The sequence below is a fragment of the Hyperoodon ampullatus genome (assembly GCF_949752795.1).
Source record: "Hyperoodon ampullatus genome assembly, chromosome: 2".
In the NCBI taxonomy this organism is placed as follows: domain Eukaryota; kingdom Metazoa; phylum Chordata; class Mammalia; order Artiodactyla; family Ziphiidae; genus Hyperoodon; species Hyperoodon ampullatus.
This window is the reverse complement of record NC_136915.1, coordinates 176170713-176188943: the sequence shown is the minus strand read 5'-3', so window position 1 is coordinate 176188943 and position 18231 is coordinate 176170713. Positions and strand designations below refer to the sequence as shown.

The 18231-nt window shown below is 53.3% G+C and overlaps 1 protein-coding gene across 1 annotated transcript in view; it reads right to left on the bottom strand.

The window, feature by feature from the left end:
- Positions 1-379: 379 nt before the first annotated feature.
- The window catches only part of TMEM63A (transmembrane protein 63A), a 29712-nt gene continuing 11860 nt past the window's right edge, over positions 380-18231 (bottom strand). The window contains exons 7-23 of the mRNA XM_079724812.1: positions 17895-17946; positions 17402-17510; positions 16545-16615; positions 14408-14488; positions 14099-14222; positions 13873-14006; positions 12437-12574; positions 10652-10805; positions 8405-8511; positions 8176-8262; positions 7649-7711; positions 6535-6697; positions 5470-5575; positions 4071-4238; positions 3009-3124; positions 2595-2657; positions 380-1335 (exon numbers count right to left, since the gene is read on the bottom strand). Of these exons, the coding sequence (XP_079580938.1) occupies positions 1168-1335; positions 2595-2657; positions 3009-3124; positions 4071-4238; positions 5470-5575; positions 6535-6697; positions 7649-7711; positions 8176-8262; positions 8405-8511; positions 10652-10805; positions 12437-12574; positions 13873-14006; positions 14099-14222; positions 14408-14488; positions 16545-16615; positions 17402-17510; positions 17895-17946 (1904 nt within the window). The 3' untranslated portion in view covers positions 380-1167. The remainder of the gene's footprint in view (positions 1336-2594; positions 2658-3008; positions 3125-4070; positions 4239-5469; positions 5576-6534; positions 6698-7648; positions 7712-8175; positions 8263-8404; positions 8512-10651; positions 10806-12436; positions 12575-13872; positions 14007-14098; positions 14223-14407; positions 14489-16544; positions 16616-17401; positions 17511-17894; positions 17947-18231) is intronic.

Below are 18231 nucleotides of genomic sequence, written 5' to 3'. Positions count from 1 at the left end.
TGTCCTCCCACGTGCCCACCTGAGGCAGCTGTGAGCAGAGGCAGTGAGGCCGAGTGACTGCCGGGGACCTGCCCGCCTCGCCTCAGCGGGGATGGAAGCGGCCTCCCAGCTCTGCCCACCGGCACCCATCACACTGGCTTGTGCCTCTGGCAGTAGGGAGGCAGCTTCTCTGGCAAGTGCCCAAAGGTGCGTCCCAGCCGCGGGATCCCGTGGGGAGAGAAAAAGCAAGAGGCTGCGCCCCTCCTTCTGTGGCCATAGTTCTCCCTTGGCTTCCAGGAGGCCCTGAGCACTGCTCCCTTTGGAGGGAACAGACAGATGGAATCAAGGGCTGGAGGCTGAGCCCCACGCACTGGGCCCCGAAGAGGCGGCATCTCACCAGTCTGGCTGAATGGGCATTTTATTAGTGGTCCTCATTGTCCCTGCCAGCTGTAGGGGACCCTGACCCAGCCACAGTGTCACTGGCAACGTGACGGAAAAACACAGAACCATGGCAGGGATGTAGAGGAGACTGGGGCGGCCCAGCACCGGCCCGCTCCCGTCCTGCGCCCTGCAGCTCGCTCCTGGGGGCGGGGGCAGGGGTGTGAAGGGCCTGATAGCCAGAAGGGGAAGCGGGATGGACCTGGACCATCATCTGGCACCCATCTCAGGCCTGCGGTTGCTGCGGACTCTTTGGTTATCAGTTGCGTGTGTGCCCGGAGGGTGGGGGGCAGTGTCTGGATGCTCAGAGGGAGAAGGTCTTCCACACGGTACCTCCCCCTCTTACTTGATACAGTCACCACACTGATGGGTTGAAGGGACACAGTGCCAACACATGGTCCTGCTGAAAATCATCAGGGGCATCATCCCGGACACAGAGCTGGGCACTTAGGCAGAAGAGGGACTTGGAAATAAACAGAGCCTTGGGCAAGCAAGGGAGAGTCCAGAGCTGCACATCCTCCCCTTACCAGTGCTAGGACTAGACAAGACCACCACCTGATGGCAGCCTCACTTCCGCCTCAGCCAAGGGCCAGAGCCCCTCTCTGCTCCCATGTTTTTAGAGCTGTTGTGCTTAAAAGAGGTGGAAAGAAGTCCTGACTTGGTTGAGGTTGGAGTCAAGCCACTTCTCCACCTGTGTCTCTTCCCCTCCCAACTCCCCGGGTCTGGACCAGTCCGGCAGCTCCCCGGCCCTCAGGCCTCCTGGCTGGCGGCCGCCACACTGTCCACAGGGCTCTGATCCAGGCGCTGCCCCGGGACGGTCCCACTGATGTTGTGGATGGCACCGTAGGTCTGCTGCTGCTGCGGGGACAGGGCTATTTTCTCCGAGGACAAGGTGTTCAGAATCCGGGGCACGTAGGACTGCCAACAAATGGGGGTGTTAGTGCTTGGGTGGGGTGGGCGTGAGAGTCCCTGTCCCGTTCCTCCCCTACCGCCCCGCCTCCCTCCAGCCGGAAGACACACAGAATGCTCATGAAGGGCACATAAAGAAATAACATCAACCTAGGACGTCAGGACCTAAAATATGCCAACTGCAGATTTTCCTAACAGCCAGAGCAAATCAGAACACACAGTCGCAGAGTTCTCGTGGTCATAGAGAAGAAAGCGCACAAACACCAATTTCTCAGAGGAAGCAAAACTTTTCCTGGCACTGGATTCTAGAAGAATTTCTCACTTTATGTAGGAAACAGGTCTATCTACACAGGGCAGGCTTAGAATGCTGTCAGTGGGACTTCTGAGCAGCGGACCGACTCTGTGTAGGTTCTGTTTCCTCTCAATCCCAGACTCCAGCTGCCGACCTGAACCAGGCTGAGAATGAGGGATCTGCATCATCCACCTGCCCTGTCTGGCAGGCACAGTCACAGGTGTGCCTCTGGGTAATGAATCTTCCTGAAACCTCCTCTGGGGCTGGTCCAAAGACAGACACTGGTAAGAGTGCCTGACACCTGAGAGGGAGCCACTGGAAAGAATGCTGCTGCTGATCTAGATCAGCGCTGTCCCAGCCCTGTCTGTCAGGCCGGGGCGGTCACAGCTCGGGGAGCCTGTGGCTCCACCTTCCTTTCCCAACCCCACCCTAGGAGCCGGACCCTGGAGGCCGGAAGCAGGGAGAACCAGGAAGGAAAGGAGTCCTGGTGTCTTTCTAACACTGTGCCCCCCACCATAGCAGGTAAAATGTTCATTTGTTGAATTCAGGGGGGAGTTAGTGTGACACCCTCTTGGTGCCTATAGCAAAGGACCTCACACAGGCAGGTGCTGGCAAAATGCTCTGAGAAAGCTTCATCAAACCGCAGGGCCTTGCGATATGGCTTCACTAAAGGCCCAGGCTCACCAAGCATTAAATATGCAGAGAAGGAAAGTGAGCAGGCAACTGAAACCGAGGGAGATGGGTATACATCATGGCAAAACTAATTATCTTCTGGTGATGGATGTGGCTTCACACATGCAAGAGAAAACATCCAGAAGGACCAGGGATTCCTTCTCCAATGACGTTAATTCAGAAACCCGCCTGGCACATGATCAAGGGACTTCTGTCTTAACGAGAGAGGATCAAAGCGGGTTTGCAGGGCCCATCTGGTCGGGGCCATTGCAGGTGCTCATGCTCGGCTAAGAACCGCACTTACTGTGAACGGTAAAGGCACGTGGGCCTCCGCCTCACTTCCTTTGTCATTTGCCGATTCTTCCGTCTGCAGACAACAGCAAAAACTTGCAATGATAAACAAAACCGATCTTCCTGAACTAACACCCTCTAAACAAACAGACTATTAACACCCAGAATAATAGTACCAGCTGGCACAAAGCTCCCAGCGGCAGCCCAAGAGAGGATGGTGTGGGCAGCGCAGGGAGCAGGGAAGGGGGCAGGGAGGGAAGCTACACATCACACCCAACTACCCACGCCTTCCCCGTGGATAAATAAAATCTGGAGAGGGCTGTTGATCTGTTGATCTGGGAAGAGGTGGAGGAGAGATGGAGAATGAAGCCACCATTCTCCTCCTCCCAGACCCTGGCTGGGCAGCAGTGGGGAAGGGGCCCTTTACCTTGTAGTTCAGAGGGCTGAGGTGCTTGAAGCATCCAAAGCAGGTGTAGGCCAGGCAGACCAGGATGGTGAGCAGAAGCACCAGGAAGGTGAACAGGGTGAGAGGAGCCTTCAGACCTGGGGACAAAGGGATGCCAGCCTTGGCGTGGGGGGAAGGTCACACCTGGTGCAGGAACTGTGTGTGGCTTCTCTCTCAGGCCGAAGATGAAGAGAAGGCATCACCCACCCCCTTCCCACCATCTCCAGCAGCTGGGATGGTATCTTCACAGGCAGGGTCACAGAGAGTGACCCACTGAGCAGCTGGCATTATCCCTGGTCAGATTTCAGGTGCTGGGGCACCGAGTCAAAGGCAAGTTGCCAGCTTCCTTGCTGGGTCGGTTCCCTCCAGTCTCCAGTGCCCCCGGCAGAGTCACACATCTCTTCTGCCTCCTCCTTCTTCTCAAGAGTGGCAGTTCTCCCTCCTGCATGTCCCCACTGCCTCCACACTGTGAAGTGTGAGGACCTGGGCCCATCCACACCCACAAAGAGCATCGCGGACTAGCTTCCCCCTCTGGTTCAGCCCCTCCATAGCTGGTAAAGGGACCATCTTCTCTGTAAGGCTGTCTGGGGCAATCGACCTGGCCTTCACCAGGTTACACCTGACCTCAGGATAGTTTGGAACTGGGTTGTCAGTGCTGCCCAATCAGCCCTCACCCTTGGGGTACCACCTTCTGGTTGGACACCGAGTTGATGCTCTTAAAACAGGAAAGGAGGGGGCTTCGCTGGTGGCGCAGTGGTTGGGAGTCCGCCTGCCGATGCAGGGGACACGGGTTCGTGCCCCGGTCCGGGAAGATCCCACATGCCGTGGAGCGGCTGGGCCTGTGAGCCACGGCCGCTGAGCCTGCGCGTCCGGAGCCTGTGCTCCGCAACGGGAGAGGCCACAACAGTGAGAGGCCCGCGTACCGCAAAAAAAAAAAAAAAAAAAAACAGGAAGGGATTTGACTGGCTGGTGTGGATGCGGGAATAGGAGGCTGAGTGTTGCCTCCTGCCCTCCACCCCCACCCTAGTCAGAAGGGCCACTCACCCAGGCGCAGGAAGGAAAAGAAGTAAAGCCAGAAGAGGCACAGGATGGGAGCAGCCAAGGCCTGGTTCACGGCTGCCAGGTGGATTCTCTTCTCCAGCTTTGCCGGCAGGTAGGCGAAGTAGAGGTTGTGCCGGTCGACCATGTGCTTGAGCAGGATGTACATGAGGCCTGCAGAGCCAGGGCTGTGAGCTGGACAGTGGCTGGGCCGCGGGGGCCACTCTACGCCCTTCCTCCTGGAGGTGGCTATCTGTGCCAGGAGCTGGGCTGGGGCCGCGGCTGGGCTACGTGCATACGTGCACGTCCTGGCTCCTACTGTTTCTTCTCCTTCTCCTTCTCTCCCCCCGGCCCCGCCCTGTCCACCTCTCCCCCTCTCTCCTCTCCCCACGCCCCCTTCCTCCCTCCCAGCTGCTTTCTGACCCACGAGTAGAGGTGTCTGTGCTGCTGTCCCCACCGAACACTGAAATTCTAAGACCGTTTTGGGGAAAGAGGCGATTTTACACCCAGAGGCCTGGCCTCAACTTCCTCCCATGCTGAGCGCCCCTCCCCTTATCCCTCAGGGCTCCCACGCTCCCTTCCTTCTCCCACCCAAGCTGACCCCCTGTACCGTCACTGCCAACAGATGCCCAAGGGTCTAAACCCAGGGATGGCACAGGAGGTGGGTGGGTGCTGCCTTTTCTATTATGTCAGGTTCTTTAAAAACATTTTTTGTTGTTGTTTTGAAAGAATAATACTATTGTAGATCTTTAAAACAGTACGAGAGAGTGTACAGGGAAAACTAACACCTCCTCCTTTCCCTAAACCACAGCTGTCACTGCCACCAGTCTCCTGGGTGTTCTGTTTCCTTCCAGACGCTTCCATTTGTCTGCCGGCCCCTGAGGGTGTATTTTAATCGCAAGACCTTGACCTTCTAAGTCAAACAGTCCTGAGTTCATATCTGGGCTCTAATCCTCACTTAACAAAGCGTTAAGTGCTTCATCTGTGAAAAGGGGACATAAACAAGACCTGCCTTGAAGGATCGTGAGAGAATTAAGTGTGACAATCCACGTGGAGAGTGACAGTGGCTGCCAGAGCACAAACACGAGAGCCTCCACCAGTGCTGCTGGCGCTGTCCCAGCTGCTGCCGGAGGATCAACCAAGAATGAAGCGGTCAGCCGGCAGAGGCCCTCAGACCAGGAGGGGTACTAAGACAGCTCGCAGTCTGGAAGGCCCGTGGAAGGAATCCGTGAGCAAGTGAAATTAAATCTGGTGTCCCCTGTGGCTCCTTGGCAGCTTACGGTTCCTGTGGCTACAAGAGGCCCTCTGCTTGTGGGGCTCCATGACGCCCTGCTGATGGCTGTCCTGGGGTGCTCGGCAGAATCAGCCATCCACCCACCCTGGGACCAGCCCCAGGGCCACTCACCGAACGGCACAATGATGGGGCAGGTGATGCTGTAGGCCATGATGACGGTGAAGACACACAGCATCCACGCGTACATGGCTCCAAACTCGTACTCGAAGGCCTGGTTCTGGGAGGGGGAGGTGGTGAGGGGCTTAGGGGTTTGATCCACACCAGCCCGCCTCCGTGCACTCCAAGTGGTCGCGAGGACTTTGGAAGTGGGAGCCTCACCGTGCCCCTCACCTCTCAAGGCCCCTTCTGTCCCTCCGCAAGCCTCCTCCAGCTTCACCTGGCTCACACCCAGACCTCGAAAGGCACAATGACTCGTGTTTTCGTAGTGTTTCTCGTGTTCTAATCCTGTCTACACAACAGGCCTGTGAGCCCCCGGAGGGCACAGGGGGTACATCTGACTGTAGAATGATCCTCCACAGACTCTGTCAGACCCAACATCACTCCGCCCCTTCTAGCCGTGTGTCCTGGGCCAAGCACTTGACCTCCCGGTGGCTTAGTCTGTGCGTCTGCAAAGCAAGCTCCAGTAGCGCCCATCTCACAGCGGGCTCTGAGGATTAAATGACAGGATGCAGGGCTTCTCCTCTTATGGTTCCCACAGTGGCGAAGGAGAATAAAAGAGAACCCCACACACCCAATTTAGAGAGTCCTGGAACAAATGCCACCAGCCCAAAATGCTTTGATCTCTGTAGTAATCTAAGAATTTATGCAAATGAAGGTCCATGGGAAAGAAGTGTGTGTGTGTGTGTGTGTGTGTGTGTGTGTGTGTGTGTGTGTGTGTGTGAGAGAGAGAGAGAGAGAGAGAGAGAGAGAGAGAGAGAGAGAGAGAGAGAGAGAGAGAGAGAGAGAGATCAGCCCGGTTAAAATGCAAGAACCCCCACTCTCCCCTCCAGCCCGAGTCAGCGTGGAGGAGGACCTAGCCAGGCCCTCACCCAGGCTCCTTACACCTCCTCCCCCTACAGCCCTGGGCCCAGTTGAGAGGTCCTGAGCAGAGTGCCCGGCACTTAGCAGGCGGCTGGGTAAACGCGGGCGGCGGGGAGGCTCTGGGACGAAGGCGGCGCCCACTCCCACCCTCTGTACCTGCTTGATGTTCCTGCGGTCGGCTGCGGTCTTGGCCATGACCATGCGGAAGGTGTACAGGATGAGGCCGGGCAGCCGCAGCAGCTCCATGCCGTTGCCAATGAAGGCCGAGGCGATGACATAGTTCACAAAGAAGGCGCCCTGGTCGGGCAGGAAGACGCACCTGGGGAACCACCGGGTGTGCGAGCTGAGCGCCCCGAGAGGGAGTGGGGCCCGTGACTGAGCAGAGACGGGACTCAGGACTGACCACGGATTTGGCCATCTGCAAGTCACTGTCCACCTAGACCCGAGCTGGTGGGGTATGGGTGTGTCTGTCTGTGGCTGCCAGCTCCCAAGTCCTCAGTTTACCCAGCGAGAACCCATTTAAGAAAATTCACTCTATCCTTTCAGATAGGCACGGCCAGGCTTCCCTGTGAACAGTCCTTTGGAAAAGTCTCTCTTGGACATTCGGGCCTACATTAGGACTTAAAGTATAGTACAGTAGGGGCTGGGGACGAATCCCAGCTCTGTCTCTTAACTAGCTGGGTAGCCTTTTTTTCTTCAGCATGTCTGGGCCTCAGTCTCCTCATCTGTAAAATGGAAATAGTCAAATTTCTGACTCATAGCTTGTTTAAAGATTAAATGAAAAAAAGAATCAAGCATTTAGCATAGCATCTTCTTAAATAACAGCTATTACTATTAAGTGGGTTCGGTACAAGTTGAAAATACTAACGAGGACACATATTAGAAATAAGTTCAACTCCTCTCTCCTAGCAAAAATAATCCTGGACCAGACAGTCATTCTGGTTGCTGCGTTAATTATTATTCTCCTTCCCCCTTCCCTGGCACCACTGAGACCCAGCAGTTCCTTCTCCCCAGGCGGTTCTGTTCTCAGTAAGTAAGTTTCAAAGAATGAATGAGAACGCCACTAATTGAGTTTCAACCTAAAAGATTAACCACATTTCTGCACTTGTAGCACAAAGTGGGTCAGTTCCCCCGATGCAGCCCCGCCAGGAACCTGTAGTGGTGCGGGGAGTCCACAGGCCCTGAAGGACAGACAACCCTCCCCCCACTGCAGCCCCAGCCCAAGTCCCTGGGGGACGTGGCTCCAAAACTCAGCGTGGCTGATACTTACTCCAACCTGACAGAGGCCTCCGAGGAAGTTTTATCAAAGAGCCACCGGAAGAAAAAATCCAAACTGAAAGAAAAATGAATCCCGTAAGAACTTATTTCCAACAGTCCATGTGATCACTGCATATGTCTTCATTTTCTTCTGCTTTCTGCTTTTTTTTTTTTTAAAAAAAAGGCCAGATCTCAAGATCTACCCTGGTTCTCTAAGATGCTACTTACTATACCGTAACTCATCAGGGCCTGCTTTAACAGAAACTTCCTTCCTCAAAATAACCAAAGCCATGATTAGACCCTCTCCCTAAGTGGAAGGTCCATGGTAAGTTTCATTTTCAAGCTTTTTTTTTTTAAGGCAGAAAGATCATATCTCTGGAAGAATCAGTGGGCCAGCACAACTGCATGCCAAGTGAGTGTGACAGGTTTAAATGTTGTCAGGAATTTGCAACCACTCCCAAAGCATCTGCATTTTCTTGAGGACAGTGTTCTCTGTTGTGACCCTGGTTCTGAATTTAGAGCAGGAGTGGTAATAGGTACCTGGTGAGGCCCAGGGAGGGCAGAATCAGCACCATGAAGATCAAGAATATGTAGACCTTGGTCACCATGATTCGGTTTTCCCCTGACCTGCAGGAAGTCAGAGGTGAGCCCTCACAGTCCCTCAGATGCACCGGGCGCCCCCAGTAAGGCCCCTGCTGTATGCCCATCGTGCTGGCAGGGAGGGGTCATCAGAGACACCCAGCTCAGGGGCGAGCCCCAGGGAACTCACTTGGTCCAGTGAGACTCTAGCAGCGTAGAATAGTAAACGACGGTGGGCAGCAGGGCTGAGAAGGACCACAGGAGGAGGGTTGGGAAGAACTGGCTGATGATGGGGTCCTAGAAAACAGTCCATAGCAGAGAGCGCTGTGAGCCCTGGGGGCTTTGGGCCATGACCTGTTGGCATGGTGACTCAGTGACCTCTCGGATTTGGGTCACTTTTGTCCCCCAGAACCAACACTGTACCTGGTACAGGGTAGATAATGTTGGCTGAACAGACAATAACAGCACCTGACATTTGTACAGTGCTTTCTTTTTCTTTTTCTTTTTTTTTTCTTTTGCGGTACACGGGCCTCTCACTGTTGTGGCCTCTCCCGTTGCGGAGCACAGGCTCCGGACGCGCAGGCTCAGCGGCCATGGCTCACGGGCCCAGCCGCTCCGTGGCATGTGGGATCTTCCTGGACCGGGGCACGAACCCGCGTCCCCTGCATCGGCAGGCGGACTCTCAACCACTGCGCCAGCAGGGAAGCCCCAGTGCTTTATTTTTATTAAAAAAAAATTTTTGGCCACGCTACGTGACATTTGGGATTTTAGTTCCCCCACCAGGGATCGAACCTGTACCCCCTGCGGTGGAAGCACAGAGTCTTAACCACTGGACCGCCAGGGAAGTCCCTGTATAGCTCTTTAGAGTGAAGAATGCAACTTCACATACAACTGAACTCCACTTGTCTTACTGACCAGAGAGATAACCTCCTCCATTCCGTATAGAAAGCCAACGACAGACGCCAAAGGAAGACAGAGCACTGACGGCCAGGGCCCTTCCCCAGCCGCCTGCCCACTCAGCTCCCACTGGCCCAGTCGTAGCTTCCCAGAACTGCTTCGTGTTTGTTCCCAATCTCATCTATGCCTGTTGTACTTGTTATTGCAATTACATGGTTCGATTAACTTATTCCCTTCTCTGATAAAAGGAGCATAGCAACAGAGAGATTTCTTTGAAAACTAAGTTGGATACATTGGAAAGACTTGATAAAGGCCAATTTCTCAAAAATGCTGCTGAATTAGATGAGAGTGAATTAACTGTAAAAGACCAAGGGAAACGAAATCTAGGAGGGTTCTATACTTTGAACAGCTTTGCAAGTATCTTTAAGTCCTTGCTTGACTGTAAGAAACCAAAACTAGAATCACAAACAATGAAATAAGCGTGTGTTTTATATAAAATACACAAAGGGGAAATCTAATCAGCAGATCCTTCCTCAAAAGAACAGGCCTTGACCATACATCAAAAGACTGGCAAAGGAATAAACATGTAGATGCTTTAGATCTAAACAAAACTTACATATTTTTTATTGAGTCATTTGATCATCACAACGGCCCCATGAGTATAACATAGCAGAGTGTTACAGAGGACAAAGCCAGTTTTTAGAGGAAAAACAAAGGCTCAGAATTCATCAGCTAGGGAATGGCAGGGCAAGGACCAGGCCCTCAGGCCCTCCAGCCCACTGTGCTTTCCCAGAGTGTGATTAACCAAATGCCAAGTGGAACTGAAAACACGAAAAGGATGTGGAGTGATATTTCAGCAAAGCCGATTATGGGAAACCAAGTAGATGCCATTTTTAGGGAGTGTTCAGCTGTTATCAATTCATCTAAGATCCTTAAAAATCATTCATTACCTATCTAGAATAAGTAACTTTACAACAGGATTATCAGAAACTGACATATAAAAAGAAAACTTGATTCATGACCCTGCCACCCCAATCAGAGGAGCGCTTTGCATTCTTTGCTACCCACTCCCCGTAGCAGCCATCCTGCACACACATCACTGGCACATCACTATAACCATTGCTGAGAGATAATTTTATATTCTGCTTTTATCGTAAAACCCCATGTCTGCCACAAAGTCTATACAATTTTTTAATGGATGCTTAACAGTCTGTCAGACTGAATATACCTCATTCAACTCAAATTACCCCTACTGTTGAACATTTAGATTGATTCCACTGTATCTATGTCTCTATAGCAACACATACACACACACATATCATACACATACATGTATACATAAAGTATATACACATATGTATATCTACATAATGTTACTATAAAGACATTGTAATAAATGTGGCCATGCCTGCTCAGGGCTTAAAAGCACATGAGCCGAGTGACACGGCCTCCTGGTTCAGTGGCCCCCACGGCTCTTGGTCCCATTCCTCCCCCACCCGCCATGCCCTCTTGGGAGAGGCCCTGCAGAATGGTCACTCACATTTAGCGCATGGATGGGTTTGGTGACGTTGAACTTGTCCATGGTGGACAGGATGATGGAGGGCGTGGTCAGGAAAAACAGCCCCAAGAAGAGAGTGAAGTTGATGCCCAGCCATTGGAACCACCAGCGGAGGCCCTGGATAGAGAGGTTCTTCCTGCAGAGGGGAGGACACAGTCCTTGGAGGTTTATCTCTCAGGCTCTGGCCACCTATGACACCTACAGTGCCCACGGCTTGGGTGAGTCAGAAGGTCAAATTTAGGCAAGGCAAGAGACTAGGCTGAGGGCTCTGGCTGAGGGTCCATCTTGACCTTGGGAGCACAGGCAAGTGTCCTGCACTGACCTTCAGCTATAGGAAGGTCGAATTTGGGGTCCCTATGAGCTCAGAGGGAAAACAGGTTATTTGCAGCTAGAGTCTAGGAGCCAGAACCTACTCAGAGAGATGCCATGAGCCCCCTAGCAGACCAAACAAGGCTCCAACATGGCGTTTTTCAGACGCACTAAAGACACGTGACTCCCCACGGGGCCGTGAGCTGTGGTGTGAGCTGGAGGGAGGCGGAGGACAAAAGCAAAACGCCTGGAGCCCGCCCTGGCTTCTCACCCCACCAAGAGCAGACCGACAAACCAGTCCCAAGCTTAGAAAGCTCAGTGAACCAAAGAGCAGGACTGCCAGGGGCTGAAGTACAGCCGGTGGAGATGAGCGCCCAAACCCTGCTCTGGACCAGGAACTGAGGCCAGGCTGGATGGCGAGCCATGCTGGGGCCTCTGCCGGGCCGTCCTCACCCTCGGCATCGTGCTTAAGGCTCCTGTGGACACAGCTCAGCTCACCAGCTTGTGCCCCAGGCTAGAGAGGCAGCTGGCACCTAACCCAGGGCCGCACTGTCTGATACAGCAGCCTCGAGCCACAGCAGGCTACTGTGTGTTGAAATGTGGCTGGTCCAAACAGAGATGGGCCAGAAGTGGCACATACATGCTGGATCTCAAAGACACTACGTATGAAAAGGAGACTGTAAAACATCTCAATTTTAAAAAATTGATTACATATTGAAATGATAATATTTTAGATATAGAGGGAGAACTCTTATTAAAGTTAATTTTAACAGTTTCTTTTACTTTTTTTCTTTTTTTTAAGACCTGTTTTTTTGTTTTTTTTTTTGCGGTACGCGGGCCTCTCACTGTTGTGGCCTCTCCCGTTGCGGAGCACGGGCTCCGGACGCACAGGCTCAGCGGCCATGGCTCACGGGCCTAGCCGCTCCGCGGCATGTGGGGTCTTCCCGGACTGGGGCATGAACCCGTGTCCCCTGCATCGGCAGGCGGACTCTCAACCACTGCACCACCAGGGAAGCCCTAAGACCTGTTTTTTTGTTGTGGTTTTTTTGGTGTTTTTTGGCCTCGCCGTGCAGCTTGCAGGATCTCAGTTCCCTGACCAGGGATTGAACCTGGGCCATGGCCGTGAAAGCCTGAAATCCTAACCACTAGGCCACCAGGGAACTCCCCAGTTTCTTTTACTTTTTTTAATGTGGCTAAAAGGAAACTTAAAATTACATACATTGCTCCCACTATAATCCTACCAGACGCTGCTGATACTGGGGAGAAACACTGGAGTGAAGTCGTGGGTGTGGACACACCACCCACCCCCATCACGCCTCCCACCCCCTGCCCAGAGGGCTGCAGGAGAGTATGAGTGTCTCTCCGAGTGCCAGGTCACACCTTTGCTTCCAGGTGACGTGGGCAGCCCTGCAGGGCTCCCAGGCCCCATTCCCGCCCCTTGCCGGCCTGGGGGCTCACCAGCAGATGTCTTCAGGGTAAGCGGCGAAGCTGACCGTCCACTTGGAGGTGCAGAGCTCTCTGCTGTGGGAGGATGGCTGCGGGTCACTTTTGCACTGAAGGCCTTGACACTTGCAGGCATTGAAGTCCTTCAGGATGCTGCCAGGAAATGTAGAAATGGCCAGGGTTCAGACCCCTCGGGGTACCATGTACCCATACAGCAGAAAGGACTGTGTGAGAGTGGGAGCCCCATGGCACAGGACCTTTGCTTTATTATTCGTTTATTGTACTTATGCTGTAATTAGTGCTATGAAAGAGATGCCATTCTTAGCACATTATGTGCAGAATTTTGCTTAATCCTCAGGACAACCCTCTAAGCCGGGGATTACCATTCCTATTTTACAGATGAGGAAACTGAGGCTCTCAGAGTTAGGTTTTGCACGCTGTCTGTCTGACCCCAGCTCCCATGCTGTTGGCATTGCCCCAACATAGGGCTCCTCCTTGCGGGCCCCTCTGCCCTGTCCATGAAGTTGGACATCCCGCTGCCAGGCCCGGGGCCTCACTTTTCCACTCCCTCACCTCTTCCCAGGCCCCATAGCAGCATTAGACTTCATCACCTACGACTCCAAGATGCCCCTCCCTAGGACTCCCAGCCCCGCCCTCTCCACTCCTTCCCCCTTTAGTCTCCCACAAAGAACCCACCAGCGCCCCTACTCCTGTCTCAGAACACTCTTCCTCTTTCCACTGGCCTCGTCCCCACCCCAGCCTCACTTGAGAGTCTGCAAGGCACAGCCAGGAGTCTGTTCCCAGGGTTCACGATGCCCGAAGCAGGGAAGGCAGGGGAAGGAGCATTTGCTGGGCCAACTCCTTTCCGTCTCCCTCTACCGGCCCCATCCCCTGCTGCTCCCGAGGCGAGACGAGATGGAGATCCCAGGCATGAGAGCGTTTTAGGAGCTAGAGCTCATGCCAAGGTGCACTATGAAAACCCACTCCCTTGGGCCAGGCTCTCAGCAGCAGTGAGCATCCTGGAGTGCCCAGAGGTATTCCCCCACAGCAGTGCATTTGTAGGGAGATGGGAAGGCCACGCACAGAAGGAAGATCTGTGGCTCCAGAGTGGGTACATGAAAGAGGGTGGCATCCACCCCACCTGGCGAAATGCTGGGTCATAGAGGCAATGGGATCCCTGGGAGAGCTGGTGAGAGCCCGGCAGTGGGGTAAGGCTATATCGACCCAAGAGGGGCTCAGCTGGAATCACCCATGCCCAGCTGTCACATAAACATCGTCCAGGCTCACCAAGGAAGTGGGTGTGGATGGCTGCCCCCAATCCCAGCCACACCCACAGAGGGAGATGGAAATGCTACAAACAAATCCCAGCAGTGGTGGTTCAGCAGTACCGTCTCTGTCCAAGAGGGACAGCAATTTGGACAGAGGCAGACAAGGAACATGCCCACACTCACTAGGTGGCCATGGACTTTTCCTGGAAGGTGACGAAGGCCATTCCCAGGGACTGGTCCTGGACCCTGCATTCCTCCTCTGTGATCCTCTCCATCAGCCTGTCCTTCATGCGCGTGTAGTAGGAGATGGCGTCCTCCTACCAGAGGACACATGCCCTTGTGATGACGTGGCCCTGTGCAGGTCTCGGGGGACCCAGCGCCCACGTTCCCGGGGGGTGTAGGCGCTCACCCACTCACACCCCTTCACTTCACAGCAGCAGAACTGGCCGCAGGGCTTGGGGTTGATGAGGGTCCGCTGGCCTGTCTTCACCTGCAGGTTTGTGTAATAGGTCAGGCTCTTCTCTGTCTTTTTTCTGCAGTGGGAGGGACACACTTCAGACTCACGATCCTGTGGTGGGACTCACAGAGCCACTCCGCTCCTTTCCTCGCTAGGGGATCCGGGGCCAGCAAGGCAGGAGGATGGCATCTCAGAGGGAAGGAGTCAGAAAGATGCAGCCAGCTCAGCCCACGCCCGCCCACCCTGCCGGCCCTCCCTTACCTCTCCCTGCACAGGTAGATCAGCTTGGCCACGTTGTAGCACAGCTGGACCTCCACCACTTCACACGTGGGATACGCGTCTCTGTGCCCAGGGCAGATCAGAAGCAAAAGATAGCCATTGGAAAAGAGAACCCCCCAGGCAGGAGAGACCCCCAAGACTCCAGGGGTGTCAGAGCAATTACACTGCTCATTTCTGTGCCAGGGGGGACCTCTTTCCTCTTTGTCTTTTACCAAAGGGGGAAATTTTGAAATGTAATACAAAGAGGTCCTTTTAAATAGCATGAAAGTAACTGCCTGAAACTGACAAGTTTATACCCACTTGGCTTTAAATCAGTCAGTACTTCTCCTGAAGAAAAAAAAATAACACTATTCATTACCTCCTCTACCCATGCAAAGGAGTAAATTTATTGTTTGCTCTAGGTCATTTCTACTCTGGACCATCACTGAAATCCTATTCAGTTTGTGACCCTTTTGAAGATCACAGACTTTTTGGTCTCATGAAAGCACAGGACCCTCAGCCCAGTAAATGTCTACACATGCATTAACAATCATAGTAAAATACTGTAAGTATGCTGTACGTATACTTATTCTTGGCCAGGTACTGTTAGAGCATTAACTTATTTGATCCTCACCATAACCTGTGAGGTTTTTGTCCCCATTTTACAGATGAGGACAATAAGTGTCGGAGAGGTAAAATGACTTGTGCCCAAGATCACACAGCTAGTGAGTGTCTGAGCCAGGAAGTGAATCCAGGCGGCCCAGCTCCAGGGCCCATGCCTGTACCCAGTGTATGATGCTCCCTCACCGTATACGCAAAATCCTACGTGCAACTCCTGGGCATTCCTGAACCGTGTAAATCCCCACCTACTACTTGCTAGGCACTGGGATGGAGCCTGGATAAGTTTACATTTTAGTGAGAGAGAGAGACACAGCCCATAGACATGTCAGGTAGACAATTTCAGGTCCCATTACGAGCTTTGCAGAAGAGAACAATGGTGTACACAACCCTGCTACAAGGCAAATTCACACATCAATCCCCATGGATTGCAGCAGCGTTCACTAAAAGGGCTGCCTGAAATAGGAGACAGTGTGATTCAGTGTCTGTAATGGGAATGAGAAGACTTTTTTTTCTCTTTAAGGTAATATATTAAGTGGAGCTACTGTTTCCAAATGTTGCCTAACAGGCAACTTTGGGGGGCTGTTTCAAGGAACAGAGAAAGATGATTCCAGTACCCAATGTTTACATATAGAAAAATATTTCTAAAATACTTAGAGTTTCTAAAAGAGAGGTCAATAAATTTTAAACATTCATTTTACAATTCTGTTTACACTAATAATTTGCTTAGCAAGTGTTCTTCATAAATAGTGCAAAGCCAAGCCACAGCCAACCCCTAATCCATATTACAAATTAATGACTGCTGCTGAGGAATGAATACAGACTGAAGCCTCAGCTCCCTAGCCCAGGGTCCTGGGAGCCTTCCCGGCCTGCCTCTCCCCTGATCACCCCCTTTCCTGAAGCTCCATGAGATGCCCTGCATTCATCGCACCGTACACACAATTTCCTTCTCACAGGAAGGCCCTTCCTCTAGCCTCCACCTGCAGGTATCCCCGGTGCAGGTGCTCAGAGGAGGCTGCTGGAAAGGAGGTTCTGCTGGGACAGCCGTGAGTGAGCTCTGTGAGGACAGGGCTCCGGACCCGGAGTGCTCACTCGAGAAACACGTGCTGAGCAGAAGAATGAACCACGAAATGCAGAGCGGGGCCCAGGTCCCTCCCCGCCGCCAAGACTGCTGTCTCTCGGGTACCTCTTACTCTGCAAAGCTGACGCTGAGAAGCCCAGGGTGAATCCTTTTCTTTTTTTTTTTTGTTTTGCGGGGGATGTGTGGGTGTGTTGTTTCTATGAATCTTTTTCTCTGCCCCTGAGCTCTCAAGATGTTTACCTGCCCCACACCCTGGCCTGTATTCTGGCTACTGCGGTCACGTGGGCAGCCGCGGCTGCTGGCAGAGGACGTGCCGCCCCAGCCCAGGCCCTCAGAGCCCCAGCAGAGCCTGCCCAGGGCAGCATCCGCGGCTCTGTGGCTGGGCCACGTCCTCCTAGGGTCTCCCTCCCCTTCCCTCCCAGTGGAAGCGGCCCTGCTCACCGGAAGTGGCTCTCCACGGTCTCCTTCTTCGCGTCTCTGGGGAGTCCTGTGATGAACAGGGTCCGCCTCACCTGCCGGAGAAACACACCAGGGAGAAAAGTCACCAGGGCAAGCCAGTCTGCCAGGGGGACATCCTGTTCAAGCCTCCCCAAGGAGAACGATGGGGACTCAGAGGCTCAGGTGCTCGACTTCCTGGCCTGACAGAGCCTTGAAGTCTCTTCTTTACATAGCATCCTCTTCTAGGCAGTCAAGAATAAATTTCCAGGGAATTCCCTGGCGGTCCAGTGGTTAGGGCTCTGCGCTTCCACTGCACGGGGCACGGGTTCGATCCCTGGTCAGGGAACTAAGATCCCGCATGCCACGCAGCGTGGCCAAAAAAAAAAAATACATTTCCAAAGCAATTTCGATGAGCCTCCTTTGCATCACAAGAGACTGAGAAAGAACCCAGAAAGGGGAAGTGACTCAAATGAGGCCACACAGCAGATCAGAGGAGGACCCAGGCCTGGAACCAAGTAATAGAAACTCCCTGTCCCCCCATCAAGTTATGGGCCGCAATGAGAGAGGGAGCTGCTCTCAATTCAAACTTCTTGGAAGTTACTTAGAATCAGTAACTACAAGCCCAAACCCCACAAATCTAAAGGCTAGTTGGCAAAACGGGGGGAAATAGCCAAATCCTAAAACAATCTACCAGAAAAAAATGCTTAATGCCGATTCTAAGCACACATGTGCAAGCCTGAGGCCCCTCCTTCCCCTCACTGCCATCGTGGTGCTGGGGGATAAGCCTGGTGCCACTCCTCCCCAGCTCCACCTAAGACCCTCCCCAGCACATGCCCAGCCCCCCACCACCCCTCACTCACCAGGTTCTCCTCTTTGTACTTGATGGACTGGGTGTGGTGCCGCATGAAGCCCACAGTGAGGATGAGGTAAAGGATGGCGAAGATGGTGTGTAGCCAAAGGAGGTCGTTGCTGGGGGGGGAGGAGAGGGACACCACCTGCCATCAGGGCTGGGCTTGGTCACCCTCATGGCACTGAACTGAGGGCCAAAGCCTTCCTCACAACAGATTCCTCCAACAGAGGTTGAGCGGCCAGTGCCCTTTAGAGAGGGCACTGTCCTGACAAATGAACCCCAGCTGCACGGGGCCCTCTGTGTTTCCTAAAACCCACTGCAAAACAACAGCAGCCTGGGGCGTGTCCATGCCCATAGCCCAGCAGCGGGCACTAGCGGCAAAGAGGCTTTCAGACATTAACTCGCTCACTTTGGACGACCTCTGGCCTATCCCGGGCTCCGGAATCTGCCCTCTCCTTGGTCTCACCCATCAGCACCCTCAGGCCCTCCCACCTCGAACTCACTCAGTCTGTAGGTTTGCGATGGTCGTCCTCCCAAAGCTGTAAGGGTCTTTGTCTGCAGAGAAGCACAGATACTCAGTTGCAGGGTCACACTAGGGAAGTGGGAGCGGGGCAGCACAGCCTTGGTTTGTGGAGCTCTAAGAAGGAGCAGCATAAGATGTCCGAGAAGTCAGAGGACTGTGGCAACTGTCCGGTCTTTTCAGAGCTACACCAACCAAGGCCTCTGCTTTACTCCAAGATGCTCCTGGCAACTTCTTCTCAACCTACCGGGTGGGTAAAGTCAAAATCTGAATTCATCTTGCTTTGAGAGTCTTGTGGCATTCCTTGAGAAATCTAGAAA